The 19694-nt window shown below is 60.2% G+C and overlaps 1 protein-coding gene across 3 annotated transcripts; it reads left to right on the top strand.

Annotated features, from left to right (window-relative positions):
• The first annotated feature begins 9016 nt into the window (after positions 1-9016).
• TNFRSF13C (TNF receptor superfamily member 13C) lies at positions 9017-11018 on the top strand. Of its 3 annotated transcripts, none has more exons than XM_082752011.1 (3): positions 9017-9245; positions 9459-9695; positions 10407-11018. In XM_082752011.1, exons 1-3 carry the CDS (start codon positions 9116-9118, stop codon positions 10727-10729), a joined length of 690 nt encoding a protein of 229 aa, XP_082608137.1. In that variant the 5' UTR covers positions 9017-9115; the 3' UTR covers positions 10730-11018. The 3 variants fall into 3 exon arrangements, with proteins under 3 accessions (XP_082608137.1, XP_082608138.1, XP_082608139.1); XM_082752012.1 differs by having other exon boundaries at positions 9498-9695; XM_082752013.1 differs by having other exon boundaries at positions 9501-9695.
• The last annotated feature ends 8676 nt before the right edge of the window (positions 11019-19694 follow it).

Here is a 19694-nt window from a genome sequence, read left to right on the forward strand (position 1 = left end):
GTTCATCACTTTTCTTTACTTGCAGGCATTCAAGCTGCTGCTGTTGTTGGAATCACATTAGGAAGCTTTCTTGCCTGACTTATTACAAACACTCATGCAGAGCTCTTTGTAGTTGCTAGCCTGTCAAAAACGCTTGATTCCTGTTGAGTGGATAAGGTATAGGTGGGGAGGGAGGATGGTTTGGATTGGGATAGTTTGAATTAGGGACCGCTAACTGCTACTACATCTGAATCCCGTTTCGTGATGAAGTTTAGATCTCACCCATTTGCCAGTGGCCAGGAGCTACATGTTTTAGTGAGAGAATATCAGAAGAACAGCCTACTGTCCGAAATGCCGTGTGTCATGGTTGAATATCTTAGTTCCAGCAGACCAAAGGTGCTAGAGGTGAGGCAGCATTGCTTCCTTGCAATTGGCATACAGTACCTGGGACTAATGCAAAACCTCAGTGCCAGATTTTGTTTCCCCACCAAGAGAATAAAAGGGTGAGGAAGGCCATCCTGCAGCTTCTAGATAGACTGCAGTTGGCAGCTAATGATCCAGCTGTGTGAGCATCTGCCCAGCGAAGGGCTCAGCATTTCCGTGCCTGGTACATAATTGGGGAGGAAGGGAGTAAAGAAGATAATCTAGCACTTTAGCTTTCTTTTATATCTTTAGAGAAAAAAGACTCTGTCTCTTAAGCCCAGGATAATGTGATTTGGACAGCTGTGGACTCTTCTGCTGCAAGTCAGTCCCTGCAAACCGAGGAGCAGTTCTCCAGAGAGATCTAACCTCCGAGTCAACAAACGAGGAGGGCTGTAACTCAGAGTATAGCAGTACTTTGTGTTACAGCCCTGATGGGCATGCCACTGAAGGAGCAACATGCAGCTTCTAGCGGAAATCAGATCTTCTTCCCAAAGTAAAGAGCTCCAGAGAGCTGCAGGACTGCACTTGTCCCTCCAGCATCCCTAGGGCTGAGGCTGTGCACTCTGGAGCTGGCCAGAAATGAAATACAGCAAACTGGACTATAGCAGCATACTGGAAACACGGTGTTGGCTTGGAAACTGGGCTTATACTGTGTATAGTCCCTTACCTAACAGGTTCCCATCAGCAGTAACTCATGCCTTATTCTTACTCAGTCAGTCCATAGTGATTTTTTTGATTTCTAAGTTAATAAAATGTATAATATTTAAAAGTAGTGTGTTTTTTTGTTTAGGTGTGTGGTGTGGGCTCTAAAACCTACGAACATATTTCTCCAGCTTGCCCTGGCAGTGAAACTGCTCCTTGCTGGCATTTTGCATGTTGTTCAGTTCAGTTTCTTGCTGGGCTGCAGTCACCGTTTTGGCCACGTGGTGGTGGCAAAAGCTTTCCAAATCTGATCCTTCCTGTGAACTGAACTGAACCACCTGCCAGAATACCGTGTTTCTTGAAATACCGGGATGTTGCTTACCCAAAATTGCACGCCAGGTAGAAATGAAGTCAAGAGAATCTGCTGAGCTGCCCTTTGGTATAATTTATTGAATCCCTGCTAGTCTGCTTTAACATCCCTGGGTGCGGAGCTCTGGCTGCGTGTGCTGTTTTGCTTTGCCTGTTTCTGACATCTGCCCGTGAGCAGAAAGCAGCACTGCGGGCTTCATCAGCTGTGAGTGTTGGCAGCCCTTGCGAAGACAGCCCAGCAAGGCACAAAGCCCGTCTCCTTGCTCAGAGGACACGCAGCGTTGCTGGAACAAAGAAGCCAAACCAGTCAGCTGTGCTAGAGTCCAAAAGGGCTGGACTCTGGCTAAATCCCAGCGGAGAAAGAAGTGCAAACACTCGTGGCCACGTAGGAAGGACGGGGCCTCGCCAGGACCTCACCACTGGCACCCAGAGACCGGTTTCTCCGTTGGCTGTGCTGGCTCGGCCTCGCTCTCACTTTGTGTCCCTCCAAATAAACTGAGACCGTGGTTCAGAACAGACTGGTTTCGATTCGCTCTCGACGTGCAGGTGCAGCCTGGGGGAGGGGAGGGAGGCCTGCGGCACGGAACGAGAAATGAACGAGTCTTTCGTGTCCTCTGCAACCGCGGTAGGGCCGGGAAACTTCCGCCACCTAGGCCGTGCTCCGGTTGCCTCTCAGAACTGCTGGCCTCAGCCTCAGGAGTGATTTCTCTGGCTGGGCTTTCTGAACTGGTGAAAATGAAACTTTCTTTGGTTCTCCCGGAACGCAACCCCCGTGCGCTACTGCCTGGCACCTTCCGACGTAGTGGGCTGTGTTCCATCGCGGCGTTAGATACAGAAATTTTCTCCTTCTACCTCTCAAATGAGAAAGATGCTGTTTGTGCTGCCTACAGGTGGCTGAATCCTAGCTGGTACAAAATCAAAGCTAGTTCCTTCAGAGCAACATCTCGCTCCACCTTGGGGCAAATATTTTTCTTACTCGTAGGAAAGAGTCTTTAATAGAACTGGCAGGGGAAGCGGAGCGTGTCTAAGAATATGACACTGTGTCTCAGGTCCATCATGTTTTACAACCGAAAGTAGTTGGGACACATCTAAAGCTACAGCTACAACTGTGTAAATACCTCTAGGAACTGCCAGCTATTAGTTTAGACAGGACATAACAAAGCAGAGCAGACGAGGCAGCTGAGGATACCTTGCATCTAGATGGGGGAGCCAGCACTAATGTTTGCTAAAGGTCTTGTGAAAGTGGTGTTTGGGCTGTGATCAGACACGTGGAGGGCCTGAGGTTGAATTAAGGCCAGTTGCTTGGGTTCTGTCGTGTTTGAACATCACAAAAGACCTTGTCCAGCTGGCTAAAATCTAAACTACCAGAAATATTTTGGAGTTTTTTTCTCTTCGTCTCTCTGTGCCTCAGTTCCCTATCTGTTTGGAGGTCTACTGAAAGAAATTCCCCTCTCTCTGGCAAGAGCACTCAGCTTTGCTGGTTTGACTACTTCAATTTGTGGATGTTTTTGTTTGTCAGCTGTGCGTCAGCAAAATTAGTGTGAAAGCAGTTTAATTAGTACAGTAGGACTTACAGCAGTAGCACTGAAGTAAGCTTCGGCGAAGCAGTGCTTTTGAGCTGGTGGAGCTGAGTCAAACTAACGGGGGCTCTGCTACAGCAGCGTGACCCACAGGAGCAAGATTTTGTACCCTTGCTGTGCTTGCCAAGCTGCTTATGGAGGTGCTAAGAGATTTCGGCACAAATCAGCGTGGTTAGCATTATCTGGCTGGATTATAGCTCTCTGTTAACCCAGGTTTTCCAAGAGAAGCTTTTCCTGCTGGCATTGCAGCACCAGCAGCTAAATCAGACCAACTTTTAGGTGCAGCGAGACGCGTGGTGTGCCCGGTCTGCGCTATCGGGGGGAGAGCCCGTGTGCTGATACGGGGCCTGGACTAAATGATCTCTGTCCTGCAACGGGGATCAGAGATAAGCCCAGCCCTGGCGATTTGCCCGCCCTTCAAGCCTTGAAACTGGTGGTAGAGACCTAGACTCGAGGCCACCCCTAATATTTGCTCTGGCTGAATGTCCCCGCTCTTCTGTCTCCCTGGGCAGGCCCAGGCCCCCAGCTCTGGGGGAAGGTAAAGGGGGGCTTGGTGGGACCCTCCTGAGCTCGGCTGTGTCTGCCCCTTGCCGCCCACCCCTGCGGCGCAGAGGCTGACACCAGGCTCCCTTCCTTCTCGCGGGGCCTTGCCACACGGCTGAGTTTCGTTGCGAACTGGGGCAAACCCAGCTTCTGGAGCGCTGAAACTCCCCGCGCAGCCAAGCTGTCCTTGAGCTGGCTGGGGGGAGAAATCAAAGCCTCTGTCTCTCTCTCACCGTTAAATATTAATACGGCGCGGCGATGCTAAGCAGGACGGATCCCCTCGGGCCGGCTTGGATGCGATGAGCCAGAGTGGTGGGATGTGGGGCTTAGGGGGCGACGGGACTTGCCCAAAAGCCCCCACAGCTGAGCAGCGTGGGCTAATGGCACGTGGGCTGCAGGAGGAGCCGCCACATGCCGCAGTGCTGCGGTCCCCCTTGGGCTCACCGCATTGCGAGGGGCTTGTGTGACACATCTAGCCCTGCAGGCAGCCCTGGAAGGAGCTGTGGATGTCCCCCTGCCCCGCCGTGTCCTTGGCAGGGGGAAGTCAGTGGTGTGTGAAAGAGCCCGTGCTTTACATACGTGCGCCTCCCCGCCGCCGGCCCAGGTGCAGCTGCGGGCTCAGGCACGAGAGCCCCGGGGGCTCTGCACGTCACAGGAAGGAGCACTGAGGTGGGGTGAGGACAAAAACAAAGCGAGGAGCCGCCTCCCCTTGGGAAACGGGGCCCTGCTGTGGTGCGGGGGCTGCTGTGTCCTCTGTCCTCCGCATCCTCCCGCTGTCACCTCCGTGCTGTGCCCGGGGAGCTGAAGCACCGCGCTCGAGGGCGGGCGGTTTGGGCGCAGGAGCCAGGCAGAGGCGTTGTGGTGAGCGCTGGCAGTGCCTAAAAAGCCCAGATTGTTGAACACAGCGCAGAGGCTCCCCCCAGTTTTTGGCATTTTGGTGTATTTCCCTTTCCCTTCCATGCCCTCAGCTCACAGCTCTCCCCACCCTTGGTGCTGGCCGCTTGCCCCGATGTCACAGCAGTGTTGGCATCGCCCCAGCATGGACGTATGCAGTCGTTTTCCCCTGCCCTGTTCCCTCTCCTAACTCGCACAGAGCTGGCAGATGTGGAGCCTGTGCTGCGCTCCGCTGGGCTCCGGCTGGAGCTACCTGTGGCTCTTGCTGCAGCTGAGAACCTCTCTCCGCAGCCGTGTGCCCACGTTGCCTCATTAATCCTCGCCCTCCCCATGACTTGAGGCCTCTTGCTGCTATGCTGAGCAGCGGATCAAAGGCTTCAGAGCTGTGGAAGCTCTGGGAGCAGCGTGGTGTTTCCTATGAGCATACCCACAGCCTTCGCCTCGCTTCGCAGAGAGCATTCATACTGCCTGGTGCCCTGCCTCAGTCTCTGCCACCCCCCGGTTCCCGTGCTGTAACCTGACGTGCCCGTCCTGAGCAGCTCTCCCTCCTGTTTCCTGCTCCCGGGGAAACGCAGCGGAGCTGCTTGTGTGCAGCTGTTGCATAACGCTGACCTACTTTGAGGATGGGTTGGGGGCTGCGTGGCGCTCGTCCTGCTCGGGGTAACCCCTCTGGGGTGTCACGTCCCCTGCTCCGGGCCCCGCGTGAGGCTGGCGCTTTCCCCGGCCCCGCTGCACGTGGGCTCTCACCTGCGCCCGGCTGCTCCCCGCGCCGTTTGGCTCAGCTCAGCCACGGCATGGGACTGATGCAGAGTGATGGTGGCCTATAAATTATGGAGTCGGTACGGTCGCCATCTGCTCGGCGCTGAAAGCGGAGCGTGATTGAGACCTTCCCCCCTTCCCAAAGCTCGGCTCGATTGCCGGGCTGAGCGTGCGGCTCTCCTCTGAGTGCTCCTGATCTAATCAGGTGAGGAGGGAGGCTCGTAAGCAGGCTGCGGTGCTCCCGCGCCCAAAGTGGGAGCCGGAGCACTGGCCAGCATCGTAGCGCCGGGAGGATGTGAGTAAAAAGTGAATCTGATTTCATGCTAATTAGGTTCTAAACAGAGTGAACGCTGATTGCGGTGGTCATATCAAAGAATCAAAATAGCAATGCAAAGAGCAAAGGAAACCCCAGAGTGATTCATATGAGAAGGGGAAATAAAGAGAGCCATGGGGGAAGAAGGAGTTTGAGGGGGACTAAATTGCTCTGCTTACCCAAAAGCAGAGGGGATTTGAATCAGATTATCCTCATTAGATGTCTCTTTAAAGCATCATCAAGCGAAATGAATGGTCCGGGGGAGAGCTTGCAGGCATGGTGTCTGCGATTATCACCAGGGATTTACAGTCCTGGTTATCTAGCTCAGAGACAAGATGATTAGAGGGCTAAAAAGCTGTATCTATCCTCATCCTCTGCATTTTGGGGGGGGGGGCGATGCTGGATGGCTGCATGGTTCCTATAAGCCTGCACCCTGTGGCAACTGATCCCTGTGTTGCCGGGGGTGCTGGCTCGGGGGAGCACAAGATAGGAGTGCAGATCCACGAAAGGCAGCCGTGCTGCTGTCTGCAGAGCGAGGAGAGGGGATGCTGCCAGCCGGAGCCTCGCGGCCGGCCGTGCGGCGGCGACGAGCTCGCTGCTGCAGGGCCCATTTCGGCAGGGCGGCCACTCTCTTCCCTGCCTCACATCCCGGGCTCCTGCCCGAACACGTGCGGCTCGCTCCTTCTGCCACACAGCAGCCCATGGCAGTGCTGCGGGGCTGAACCCGGCTTGAGCTCGGCACCCGACCGGCCCGGAACCGTTTGACGGGGCAGCAGCCAAAAGCAAAAATGCTGGTGGGGCTGTGGGAGGCCGTCCTTGCACCTACCCAAAGGTAAGTGTCCACGTGTGGCAGGACCCTGATGCACCCTGCCAGCAAATCAGTTCCCTGGGCAAACATCGTTTCTGCTGGTTTGGAATCATTCGTGAGGGCACACTTATTTCCCAGGGTGATCTGCTAGTCAAATGTATTCACCGAACTCTTCCCGTGCATGAGCTCGCAGCTCCCGCAAGTAGCTGGCCACAAGTAAGTGCTATGCAAAATTCAATCTGGGCTGCTTAGCTCAGCTTTGGCCTCCAGACCAGCTCCGTGCCCCTCGCTGCTGGGGCAGATGTGTCCCTGCCCTCGGTGGGTCTGGCTCTGGGCCCCCTCCCCGGCTCTGCAGAGCTGCTGCGGGGTCGGCTCTAGCCCAAACCTCCCCGCAGCTCAGTTTCCATTGCCAAGGGCTGCCTGGTGCATCGTGCTAGAGGTTCGTCCCGAAGTACACGGGTCTGCCAGATAAACACCTTGCAGCCTCTGCGATCAACACGCCTTTGTGTTTCCGGCACACACGAGCACAAGGTGAACTTTCGGTGGATATTTTCTGATGCAGCCAGTGCTGCTCGCACGTGTGAGTCACTTCACCCACCGTGAGGCTGGAGGAACTGTTCACGTGGGACCCGTTCCCCACGTGTGGGACAAGGGCCTGCCTTCGCTCCCCGGGCTGTGCGTGCTGCCCGTGCTGCTTATGGGCTTTCCATGGGGCTGGCGGGACAATCCCGGCCGTGGGCAGCCCCCCTCCTGCGTGTCTGGGGCAGGTGGCGGCAGGGATTGAGCATTCTCTGGCTCCAGGATTGAGGCATAACTCCTAAATCGCTCTTTTGATGTTTTTTTGCTGTTTTATTTGTTTAATAAAACCACTTGGTTAGCTAGGCTCCCAAGCTCCTGGGGCTCTCGTTTGCAGAGAAGATAAGAAAAGCGCATTTCCTTATCCAGTGAGTCATTTTTCCTGCTCTTTAATTATGCATTTGTGCTAGTACCAAGCGTATTCAGCCTTTAGATGTGAGCACTCCATAACACTAACCAGCCGCTGAGCCTCAACTTTGCCTGCTCCAAGAGCGATGCTGCTACGGGGGGCAGAGAGGCGGGGAGGCAGCGGGGGCCGGTGCAGGGAGCCCTGGGTGCGCTGGTCACACGTGAGCGCTGCCGGGAAAGTCAGCGGTGATTTTCTCCATGAGTAAGCCCTGCTATGTGTGAGTTCAAACATCATCTCCCTGGCCCGGGTGGGAGCAGACGGGGTGGGAAGGGAGCAGCAAGGAGCTGCGGAGAGCTCCCCGCACCACCAAGCCGCCTCTCGGGTGCTGGCCCTAAATGCCCACAGGTCCCCCAGGCACCAGCGGGGAATCAGCTGTATGCTCTGCACACCCTCAGCCCCCTGGAAACCAGAAGGGCACAGCCGGATTTTACCACTTCACAGGAAAAATACCTCACAGGAGGCACAAGCCCTGGTGGTTCATGCGGCGAGACAGCAAAGCAGCACCTGTGGGTGCCTGCAGCAGCGGCGAGGCAGAGGGTGCCGAGTTCACCGCTGTGCCTGGCACTTGCGGCCTCGAAGCAAGAGAGAGGGAAGTGCTCGGCGTGCTCGGGGAGTTTTCATTTGAGTAAGGCCGGGGTGGAAGAACTGAGTCACCGCGGCTGGGGCCGCGCTCCTCGGAGGAGAACGGAGCGGCGAGGAGCGGGGCGGCACGGCCGTGCACGCACACGTGCGCGCGTGCAAGGGCGAGCGAGGCAGTGGCCGGGCCCGGCAGTGGCGTAAGGGGAAGTGAAATCGCTGTGCTGGTGGGCAGCGACTGGTTTTGGTCACGACTTTCACTCGCCCAGACGAGATGCCCCGAGCGCCGTGGCTGTGCTGGGAGGAGCCCGAAGGCTGCAGCGAGGCGAGGGGCTCGCCGGGGCAGGCGGCTGTAAAGTGGCCACAGGGGTCCCTTTCCTTCCTGTGGGGTGAAGGAGAAGGGGACGAGGTGCTTGTTTAGTAAGGATGGAGCAGAGCCACCTGCAGAGCTGAAATCAATCGCTTATCTGCTTCAGACCTCAGCCGCCAGGATTTGGCATACGTGTGGTGGCAGGAAATCTCTCCTGCTCAAGATTAGGAACACCCAAGGCCCTTCACAGTGTGTTTAATCCTCTCCAAGAGTATGGGGCAAGACCTGCCTGGTGGGACTGGCTTTGTCCATGCCCTGGGGAATCATTGAGACCAGGACCAGCTCTGAACCCCTGAGGAACGGGATGTGGAGCCAAGGGGCTTGGAGGCTCCGTGCCAAGGGTCTAGCACAGGACGCAGAGAGCGAGTTCGGCCTTTTTGTGTCAGTCCTGGAGCAAACCACACCACCCGAGCCTGATTTCTGCCTCACACCCGCGTGGACACAGGGCCCACCACACACAGGCTTCACCGAAGGGAGACCAGCAAATACCCTGATGCCGGAGGCCGGGGCAGATTTCGGAGAGGCACAGCCCACCCCGGTGAGGGGCTTCTCTCCAGCAGGCGAGGGAGGTGAGGGCTGAGGGCTGCAGGGGCTGGGGCAGCGTAGGGCTGGGACGGGGAGGTACACCAGAGGCCATGGGGATTTCGGTGATGTTTTTTGGAGGAGAGGGCTTCTTGGAGGGTGTGTTGCACGGGTGGCCAGGGGTAGGGCTTTGGTGTGCACCCTCCTCCTCCCCAGCGAAGATCCGCCCCGGGGGAAGCGCAGCGAGCGGAGCCCCAAGGGAGCCGAGGCGGCTCGACAGACTGCATCTCCCGCTGCCACCCGCCCCGGGGCTCGGCGATTTCACACTCGGGCGGCCGCTCTGCGCTGCGCCATGCGGGAGCGCTCGGCCATGTCCTCCTCGGGAAAAGCAGACGCCGTCGCCTCCTGCCTCCCCCCGCAGTGCTTTGACCCCCTGACCAGGTTCTGCGTGAGGTGCTCCGACCTCTTCAAGGACAACGCAAGTAAGGGCGGCCGGGGCCGGGCGCTGGCGGGCGAAGGGGCTGGAGGGCGCCCCGGGGTTGGGCTGGAGGGAACCTTCTCCCGCGGGTGGTGGTGGTGGTGATGGGGTTGGAGGTGGATGGCGATGAAGGTCCCGCTCCTTCTCTCTCCACCACCAAATCCAGAGGCCAGGAGGCCTGGTGGGTAACGCCACCGCCCTCTGCCCCTCGCCCCAGCTCTCCCCCTCCTGACCCCGCCGGCGTTTCGCACCACAGCAGAGCCCGTCCACGTGGCGCCCACCTCGGCCCCGCCGCCCACCCTGTCCTCCGTGGACCTGCCCAGCACCCTCCTGATCTTCGGGGTCCCCGCGCTGGTGGTGCTCCTCCTGGTTCTGGCCGCCCTCTGCGGCCTCTTGGGCTGCAAGGCGAGCAAGCAGAGGAGGAAGAGGAGGAAGACGGAGCAGGAGGCCAAAGGTAGGAAACCTCGTGCTCACCCTGGCCCAGTCCCCAGCTCCCCAGGGCAGGTCCCTCAGTGTCACCTCAGATGACACCGTCCCACTCATGTCCCACTTCGTCAGTGAGGTGCAGCAGACTCTGGTCCACTGCCCTGAGGCCAGAGGGCAATGCACGAAGGGCTCCACACATGGCAGGAGCCGTGCGAATGGTGTCCCACGCTGAGCACCCCACTCGGAGCTCCCAGCACCCTCCTACACGTGCCACCCCAAAGAGGTGACGGTGTTGGAGCCAGCCCCCATCAGCGGGACCCCAGGGCTCTGGGCATCTCGCAGGGGCGTCCCCAAAGGCACCGGGGATGGGGCGAGGGACGAGGGACGGGGCCGTGCCTCTCCCCACAGGGCATCTCCAGGGGGCGAGGCCATGGTGCCCACCGGGGACAGCCGGGAGCAGTGTCAGAAATGACAGGGGAGGGAGAAATCCAGCGTGGGGCGGCGCGGGGCCGCGTGCTGCTGTAAACAAGTCTATTTTTAAGAGGGAAGCGGCCGGGCCGGTTGCTCACCAGCACGGGCTCACGGGAGACGCGAGGTGCAAGTGCGCAGCTGCGCTTCCCCTATTGCACTCGGAGGGGGAAAAGCACTACGAAGCGACATTTAAGGGGAAACGGGGGGGAGATCTCTGTCCTGGGACTTGCTCCACAGCCCCTCACCCTTTCTCTTGCCCTTCTCTCAGAAAGCCTGGGTGAAACCGGCCCCCTGCCCAGCCCCGCTTACCCGGACCCTGCTGCTCCGCTGGGGGAGGCCGACCCGGCTCGGGGCCCCTGCCCGCACCTCAACGGCGGCCTGAAGGCAGCGGGGCCACCCGGGAGGGACAGTGCGAAGCAGCGGCCGTGCTGCCAGGGCGATGGCGAGCGCGACGTGGTGCTGCTGGCCGCCCCCTGGCCCCGCCACGAGGAGCACGGCCACGGCTTCCCGCTGCCGGCCACCGAGCTGGGCGCCACCGCCTTGGTCACCACCAAAACCACCCAGGACTGCGTGGGCAAGGAGAGACTGTGATGGACTGGAGACGGGGCCGGGGCTCTCCGGCTGCCCCCTGCAGCCAGCCAGAGCCCTTCCCTGGGTGAGCAAGGCCTGGCGTGGACCTGAGCTGCACCAGAACTGGGCTTTGCCATTTGTCACTTTTGCCACTTTGCCATTTTTGTGGATTGCGTGCCTGAAATCACCGGAGGAAGCTGAAGGAGCCACGCCTGGAAGATGCAGGGATGCGGCTGGTGAGGAGGGAGCATCGCGGGGGCTGCTCTGCCTCTGCCAGGCTGCCACAGTGCGGGTGTGGGTGAACTGGGGAGCCCGGATGGGTCTGCTGCTGGAGGGGGGGACTTGTAGGGACATGGGGCTGGGCAACCAGAAAGGGGGGGAGCAGGGGTACATTAAGATGAAACCCATTGCCGTTATCTCGATTTTTTGCTCCTGACCTCAATAAAACGAGTCATGGGGCCAAACAGAGCAAAGCTCATCCAGCATTTTCTCCATGCACAGTCCTGCCTCCCCATCTCCTGCTCGCCGTGACACCCAGGTCCCCGCTCCCTCGGGGTGCTCCCGTGGGCGACAGGCACCCGTGGGCGCTGGTGGGACCCCCCCTGCATCTGGGTGCCCTGGGGCTGGGAAGAGAGTTCGCCTTTCCGAGCAGGGAGCGAGGGAAGGAGGATGGAGAAATCTGCCTTTGCTCCAAGCTACAGTGACTGCAGTCAGCGAGGACCAGGGGCAGGCAATGGAGCCTGCTGGTCGAGAGGCGCGCTGGCCGCAGGAGCTTGTCACGATGGCCCCAGACAACCACCGCTTCAGCTCACGGTGGCTGCAAAAATACCGCGTGTCACTCGTGGTGACAGGGCTCCCAGTGATGGATGTTTCCGTGCTGCACACAACCAGGCAGGGAGTGATGTGAGCGTGGGAGGGATGACTTAATTTATGTGCGTGTCTCCGGGGGGTTGCTGCGCGCGAGAATTGACCGGCAGTGCTGGTCTGAGGCAGCTCTCCATCGATGGCCTTCTTCACACACATGCCGGTGGCTCGCCTGGGCAAGCAGATTTGGAAATGAAGTTGTCATTGGGGATGAGCTCCATTCAACGTTTCCAGCTTTGCTCCCGATCCACCACTGGTTCTGGTACCCGATGTCACCATTGATGGACGGCTGGTCATGGGGGCTGGGCCCACCTAGAGTGCTCTCCTCTCTACTGTGGTCTTCAGAAGTTGGAGGATGTTGCCGTGCTCACCCCATGGACCATGTAGGTCTGCAGATTGTGGTGGGATCGACCAGTGACTGCCGGGTGACGTTGGCTCCTCTGGGGTGCAGGACCACGTGCTGTTAGAGGGTGATGCCCCCCTCCTCCCCCAGCCATGGATGCTGGAGCTAGTTTCACTGCCTTCACCCCATCAGGGGAACCACACGAGCTGCCGCAGGGCACGAGGGACCAAGTTCTTCACCACAAGTCCTCTCACAAACCTCAAAGCGCTGGCTGGGCTGAGCCTCGATCCGGCTAATGCCCAACGCAGTTCAAGACACGATGTGTCCCCGTCACTGGGGGACACAAACAAACCCAAGTGCTTTGGGAACCAGCCCGTGCCCAGCTGGGGACATTTTGGCACTGGCAGAGGGCGTGCTTGTGAGAGGCAGAGCTACCTGCTTCATGGAGAACAGGACGGGAGGTGGCAGGAGTGGGACTGTCACGCTTCCCCCTCCTGTTTCCACAGCTGAGCCCTGTTTGTGTGGCATCCACCCCACAGTGGTGTGGTGGTTTGGAAAAGGAAATCCTGTAAAAATCCTGCTGAAAAAGGCCCTCTTCCTGCTGAAGCGGGGGCTCCTGCTCTTACTTCTTCAGGTGCCTCCCCACACGTCTCCTTTGTGGGACAGCCCAGGGGAAGGGGAGAAACAGCAGCGTGAAGCGGAGCCCCTCTCCTGGGAGCCCTCCCGCAGCCCCGGTGCCTCCCCGTGGCAGTTTCTCTCTTCCCCCATGGGGCAGGGGCTGGGTTTCCCTCTGGCCTCCCAGCCTCCCGCTTTGGTTCCTTGAAAGGCTGCCGAGGCCGGGCCTCACCTGCCAGGGGGGGGACCCAGGATTTCGGAGCGAGCAGTGTGGGGGGAAAGTCTGGGGAAAGCCCCAGCAGGTTTCGTCTCCTGCTCGCTCACCCATGGGGGCAGCTGCACCAGCCTGACATAACCCCTGCCCTCAGCCCCCCAAAACTCCTGCCGGCTGGGTGCCTGGGTGCCGGTGCCTATCCCTCCTGCCGGGTACCAAAATACCCCTTCCAAGCAAACGCGACGGCCCCCAGCTGGAAAAGGCCCCGACTGCTTCCCGGCTGAGGAGGGGAGGCTGCCCGGCTCCGTGGGCCGAGTCTGTCGGGGGACGCGGCCCTCCTGCTGCCGCCCGTCAGCATCCGTCCCTAATCACTACCCCACCGCGTAATGACAGTAATTAGCAGGAGCGAAGCCGCCTCGGGACTGGAAGCGCTGACGGAGTTCGGGGAGCCAGATGGTGTTCGCACTTAAGGAAAGAATTAAAAAAAAAAAAAAAAAAAACACACAACAAAACAGCCAACACACAAAAAAAACACTCAACTTAAATCAGCCTCCGTTTCCTTTACTGGGTGTCAGGATCGCTTTGGTCCCATGTGGCTTCCAGAAGGGCACCTGGGGAGATGCTGAAAGGGGGTACCCACTGCGCAGAGTGGGTCTCCCCCTGGATCCAGCCCCTCCAAACCCTTCACCCCAGCTCCTTCCTCACCGCTTCTGGGGGCTCCCCTGGGCGATGCCACCCACCCCTACTGCCACTGGGTGCAGCCAGGGGACACACACGGGGGGGAAGAATCTCATCTCTGAGGGTTTGTTTCTTCCAGGGCTGTGCCAGTGGGCACAGGGCATGGGTCAGGCCCTCGGACACTGCTCCAGAGCAGCTCTGGTTCTCCGCATGCACCCCCAAGGCTGTGCCCAGGGAAAGAAAAAAAAATGAAAAGAAAAAGCCCCAAGCTACCTCTTTTCAGTCCAACTCTCAGCAAGCTGTTCCCCACAGGATAAAATCATGCAGAAGTGCCCCCAGCAGCCTGGGGAGTTCTTCTCTGCAGGAAAAGCAGCTCAGGGAAAAGCCAGCTCAGGTTGGGAGAGAGGGGTGCACACAGGAGGGGCCAGATCCTGGCTCCATGGTGCACACCAGCGGGGCTGGGCGGGAGGTGGGGGTGGCAAAGTGATGCTGCAGCCCCAGCACGTCGGGGGGGTCAGGGGGTGGTGGGAGTGGGTGGAGAAATGGAATTGGAGAATAAATGGGAACGGGAATGGAAGTGGAAGTGGAAATGGAAATGGGACTGGAAATGGAGTGGAAGTAGAAGTGGAGTGAAAGTGGAGTGGCAGTGGGAATGGAAATTGAAATGGAAGTGGAGCAGAAGTGGCATGGAGCAGAAGGGGACCTGCCTCCAGCAGCTGCCCAAAGTGCTCCAGCCCCTCCAGCGGGGCGTCCGGTGCCGGCAGCACCTCGCACAGCCCCTCCCTTGCGTCCTCCCCCTTCCACCCATTACCCTATTTCCCTTCTCCCTCGCCTCCAGCATGCCCAGCGCCAGTACCAGCAGCGGGGGGCCACGGGGCGAGGAGGGGGACATCGGCCATGCCCTTCCCCTGGCAGCTGCGGCGTCGGCCGGCTGCTGGCGGCAGCTATTCTGGGCCCGGATCGATGGCAGGCGGCGGCACCGGCACAGGAGGCAGTGGGGACAGAGCACAGCTGGGCTGCGGGGCCGGGGCACCCCGGGGAAAAACCCCACAGGGTGCTGGGGGCTGAGGCACGACGCTCTCAGCACTGTACAAGCAGGGAATGGGGAAGAGGAGCGTGTGGGGTTTTTGCAGGAGGTTCCCCCATCCTTTCCTGACCCCGCTCCCCTGAAAGGGCGAAGCTCCAGGATGAAGGCACCTGCAAGCAAAAGCCGGGTTTAGCAATCCTAACAGGAGCTCACGGCGGTGGCGACACCTTCGGGGACGCCTCCCTCCTCCGCCAGAATATTGTAATTCGTGCTCTGTGACAGCAGCAGTACCGGCGGGGGGAATTACCAGGCTGTGCGCTGCTCTGTGAAGTCAGAAATCTTACAGCAGGGGCTTTAAACATGGCCCTACTGATAAACCTGGGTCGCTTTCCATTTTTTAGCACTGTTTTCCCTAGCTGGGAGGCTCTGCGGCCGGTGAGCCACGAGGAGCATCCCCGGGGGTGTCCTCCGTGGGCTTGTTGTCACCAGTCCCCTGTCACCACCACTGGTGGCCCAGGACCATCAATGGAGGTGGCGATGGAGGAGACGCTGCGGGTGCTCTCCTCCTAAATGTGCAGGGATGGGGGAAGGTGAGGCACGCTGCTCGCCTGGGGATGTCCTCCGTGGGCTTCTCGCTCGCTCTCCAGCTCCTCGCTTGTTTATCTGTGCCGAGAAGCAGGGAAACAAACTCAGCGAAGCAAACTTCGTGCCCTGTAGTGACACCGCGAGTTATTAAAAATAAAATAAAAAAATAAAAAATAAATAAATAAAAAATTTCCCCAATGAGTCATTTAAGATGTATTAAATCAGCTCTAACCACAGCCACGATATTCATGAGTAGCTGCTCACTGCTGGGAGGACAGGGCCGGGTCTGGATCCCCCCACTGCATTTCCCGATATGAATAGGTGGGGGGGCTCCTGCTGGGGGAGGGCAAACCCTGAATGTCCTCCTTTACAGCTTAGGGTGGCTGCAGGGGTAAATGAGAGCTCCCCATAACACCACACACATGCCTCGGGGGTCGGGAATCACCCCCAGCCCAGACAGAGCGAGGGCAGCCCCCGAGGATGTGGGACAGGCACCCGGGGTCCCCAGGGAGGTGCAGGGCACGGGGGCAGCCAGTGCCCACCAGGCACCTCCCTGGCAGCGCTGGCAATGCAGGAGGTGGCTGCAGGGGCTGCAGGGGCTGCGTGCAAGCTGCGGTGGGCTCCAGGAGAGCCCACCCGGGCAGGGCTCAGCCCTGCTCTGCCGCCTGCGCAGCGACGAGCCGCACTCCTCGCATGCCGCCGGCGCGCCGGGCTGCGCTTCGTCTCCAGCGCCGGGAAAGCAAAGGGCATAATTTTAGGAGAAGCGTGTGAAATCCGTTCTGGCAGATCATCCGCAGAGCTCTCCAGCGAAAGGAAAGCATTAACATTTGCAAAAGGTCCTCGCAACAAAGCCAGCGGTTCCCAGCAGGCAGAGCCAGCAGTGACCAGGGGGGCTGCTCTGTGCTTTGGGCCGGGAGCAGTCGGGGGGCAGAGGTACCCAAACCCCAGGGTGCAAACAGCCACGGGGCAGGGGTGCTGCGGGGATGTCCCTGGAGTCCCTCGGGATTGAAATGTTGCTGTGGCATGCTGAAATACTGGTGGAAATGGGAGCGTGAGGGGACTCGCCTCCTGGACATGATGGATACAGCTGGGAGGTGAAAGGGGAGGTTGGTGCTGGCCTGGGACAGTGTCCCCTACGTGTCCCCTCTCCGTCCCCTCTGTGTCCCAGCCCCTGCCCCCAGCAGCCCTGCTCCCAACCAGGACGGATTTGCAGCAAAGGGGGGGGGGGGGGGGGGCAAAACCTGCAGCCTGCAGCCTGTGATTCATCCCCACTGTATTCGCACTTATTATTAGAAAGACGAAAATACAGCCGGGCTGGAATTGCAGATTTAGGAAGCAGGACTGCCAGGTCGGGCGTATGCTGCTCTCCCCACAGCTCCGGTGCCCCAGGCAGCTGAGTTACACCCCGGCAGGCATCCAGGCATCGCCCCGCGGAGTCCAGGTGGATATTTGGGTCCCTCGGGGACAGCAGTGTTGGGATGTCTGGTGCTGAGCTCCCCACACGCCCTGCAAGCAGCAGGCACCCGACGTGCTCCCAAAAACACCTCTGCCTCTAAATGCAGCCTCCTACCGGCACCTGCCCGGGTTTCGCCCCTTTCTTCTCCAAAGCGAGTGAAAGCTGAGAGATTTGGGTCTGTGGGCAGGAGACTTCTTTCCTCACTGCTTCATAAACCTCCTCCAGCCCTGGAGATGGGGCTTGGCTGGGTGGGATGGGGCAGGAGACCCTGAACCCGTGGGTTTGTTGCTGAGGGAGCCAGGAGCAGTTGCAAGACACCAGCAAAGCGTCGGTGTCCTGAGCCCACCAGCACGGCCTCGATCTGTGGGACTGCAAAGCAGTGACCCCGGGCAGTCCCTGGAGAGGTGACGGCACCCCTGTTTCCATCCCCGGCCTCGCAGGGAGCGTGTGGGAGGTATTTTTATCCTCCCGCCAGCTCCCTTAGTCACCGATGCTCGCTTTAAATGGGTCAAGAGGGAATAAAGGCGCTGCAGCCCCTGTCTCAGAGCACATCTACCCACAGCTCCGTCCCTCCTCACACCTCATGGCGCTGCCACGGACCCGCAGACCCAGGAGAGCCGTGCGCCGGTCGGGCGGCGTCAGCTCCAATTAACTTCTCATTAAAAGCCCGGTGGTGCTACGGAGGTGCCGCACATCAGGACAGCACGGCGGGGAGGGACGGGGGAGAGGGGCTGTGGGACAACCACGTCTATCCGAGTGCCCCCAGCGGGGCATTTCGGGGAGGGGACGAGGCTTGCATCTGCTGCCAGCACGGCCACGGAGCAGGCATAACACAGCATGACGGCCACCCCAAAACTGAGGCAGCTAAGCCAGGTGCCTGCAGCCCACCCCATTTCGGAGGGCACCCTGCACAAGGGAGGGACGAGCCCACCCCTGTGCCCCTGTGCCCAGTGCCCGGGGCCGAGGAGGGGCAGGGCTGTGTGCGGGGGTGTCCCGTGGTGCTGGCTGCCGGCCGGGGCCGCTTGGCACTTGGATGCTGTGCCGGGCTGCCACGGGGCCAGCACGCCGCTGTTCCCGGCCATATGGCCTCCTCCTGCAGGCTGAGCCTCAAAAACACCCCCCTAGATAACGTGAGCTCTGCTGCTGCCAGCCCCAAAATGCGGGGAAGTTGCGTTACGGGAGAAAGTGTTGGGATTGCTGTGGGGCTTGGTGCTGGCACGGAGGGACGGGGCTGCTCCCACCCCGTTCACTAGGGTGGGCATCACCAGCAAGGCAGCTGGGGCTGGTCCTACACGCAGAGTCCCTCTGCAGCAAGCACCGCATCCATTCAACAACAGCAGCAGCAGCAGCGAGGCTCTCGCTCTGAACACATTTTCCCCTCGTTGCTCTGGATGTCGTTTGGGTTCGGCTGCAGCCGCCTTTGGGAAGCTGGGAGCTCGCAAATCTCAACTTTTGAATGTTTGCAATTATAATCTTAATGGTAAACGCACATATGCTCCTGTGTTTTATATAGGCCATTACGGCGCACGGCTTCTCCGGCAGGCCATTTCCCAGCCACAGCACCAAGCACAGGCGGGGGAATAAAACCCCTGTGCGTGCCGTGCCGGGAGCGGGGCAGCCAGGGGCTCTGCCACCACGTCCCCGTGCCCCCCCGGCGCATCTGATGTCCCCTGACGTGTCCCCAGCTCTGTCCCCAGCTGGGGGCCGCCCTACAGTGCATGCTGTGGGATCCCTCCGGCAGTGGCACCGTGCCCCATTGGGGGCAGCCCCCAGGCTGTGGCCAAGCCCCCCAGCACCCAAGGCTTTGACAACACTGGTGCAGACAGCACGCTCCCTCCTCCTCCTCCTCCTCCTCCTCTTCCTCCTCGGCCTAGGCTCTGCCTCAGCAGCACCCCGGTGGCCGGCGGGGATTTGGGGCCGTGACGGAGAGTGACGTCTCCTCCGGATGGCCGTGCCCTGCCACAAACAATCTGCTGATGGTGCTGGCGCTCGCCCCCTCCCCGCTCGGTGTTTATCCGCCGTATCGCATCTCTGCAGGCGCGCAGACGCCGCTCTGTGCTCCGGGTGGCGTTGTCACCGGGGGACCGCTTCCACCACAGCCTCCGAGGCTCGTGGCCAGAGCCTGCTGGAGCTCCCCTCCCAGACCCGCATCCCCACAGGTGCCAGCGGACACCACGAGCACGTCCTTTGGGTTCTCCCTTGGGGTCCCCACCAACCTGAATTTCCTGCGGCTCCTGCCCGCGCGCTGCCCTCTCCAAGCCCGGCTGCACAGGCACCAAGATCCCCCTTAAGTGCCTGTTTCACGCTCTGTGAGCGTTCCTCCCCCCAAAAAATAAATATTCCCTTTCTCCCAGGTCATCCCAGGCAACCATTTCCCTACAAAATCCCCGATTTTGGCCAGTTTCTCGCTCAGCCTGCTACCAGCCTGATAAGCCTGCCGGCCCCGGGGGGGGCTCTGCTTGCGAGCAATCTCCCAGAAACGATTCCTGCCATCACCCGGGCACCAGCAAACTTCTCTTGCACAGCTTCTCCCCGGGCAGGCGCTGGCACGGGCCGTGAGCGCTAACAGCCCCCGGGCCTGCAACCTCCCAGGGCTGGTGCCTCCAAGCGGAGCCCCCCGAGGGCTGGTGGGTTCGGCGATGCGCGGCTTTCTGCCGCCTGGCTGCCTCTGGATCTCTTCGGGAGGCTCTGGGGGCTCACAGCTACCTTGCAAAATGGGTCTCTCATCAGACTGCGGCACTCGGGGCCCATCAGAGGCTGCCCCGGCTCCGGCTGCATCTTCCCAGCGATGTTGCCCGAGGAGACAAGGGCGATGCTGGGGGCACAGGGAGCCCCAGGAGGGGATGAGGGGCCCTGTGCCTGCCCCTCACCCTGGCCACACTTAGGGGTCTCGGCTCCCTAGGGGCGCTGCTCTGATGCTCTCCAGACCTGGCGACCCCCACTCCCACTTTCCCCACACCTCTCCCCCCGGACCCCCAGGCTGCGGGGCTCTCCCCTTCCCCCCGACGCCCCCTTCCCGGCACCCAGCCCGACCCCCACGACCCCCCCAGCTCCCCCCGGGGGGGCTGTACAATTTTGGGGGATGGATGCAACCCCCCCCAGCCGGCAGTGCCCGGTGCGGGAGGGGCGCGGGGGCTGCCCGGCGCGGTCCCCGCCCGACGGGGCGGGCGCTCGGTGCCTGGCGCCCGGTGGCGGCGGGCCAGG

Source organism: Aythya marila (assembly GCF_965140915.1).
Source record: "Aythya marila genome assembly, chromosome: 1".
NCBI lineage: Eukaryota > Metazoa > Chordata > Aves > Anseriformes > Anatidae > Aythya > Aythya marila.

Coding starts and splice junctions, on each gene's coding strand:
- TNFRSF13C (XM_082752011.1), top strand. CDS start 9,116: ATGCGGGAGCGCTCGGCCATGTCCTCCTCGGGAAAAGCAGACGCCGTC. Junction 9,246..9,458: donor CCTCTTCAAGGACAACGCAA/GTAAGGGCGGCC, acceptor CCCTCGCCCCAG/CTCTCCCCCTCCTGACCCCG. Junction 9,696..10,406: donor GACGGAGCAGGAGGCCAAAG/GTAGGAAACCTC, acceptor CCCTTCTCTCAG/AAAGCCTGGGTGAAACCGGC.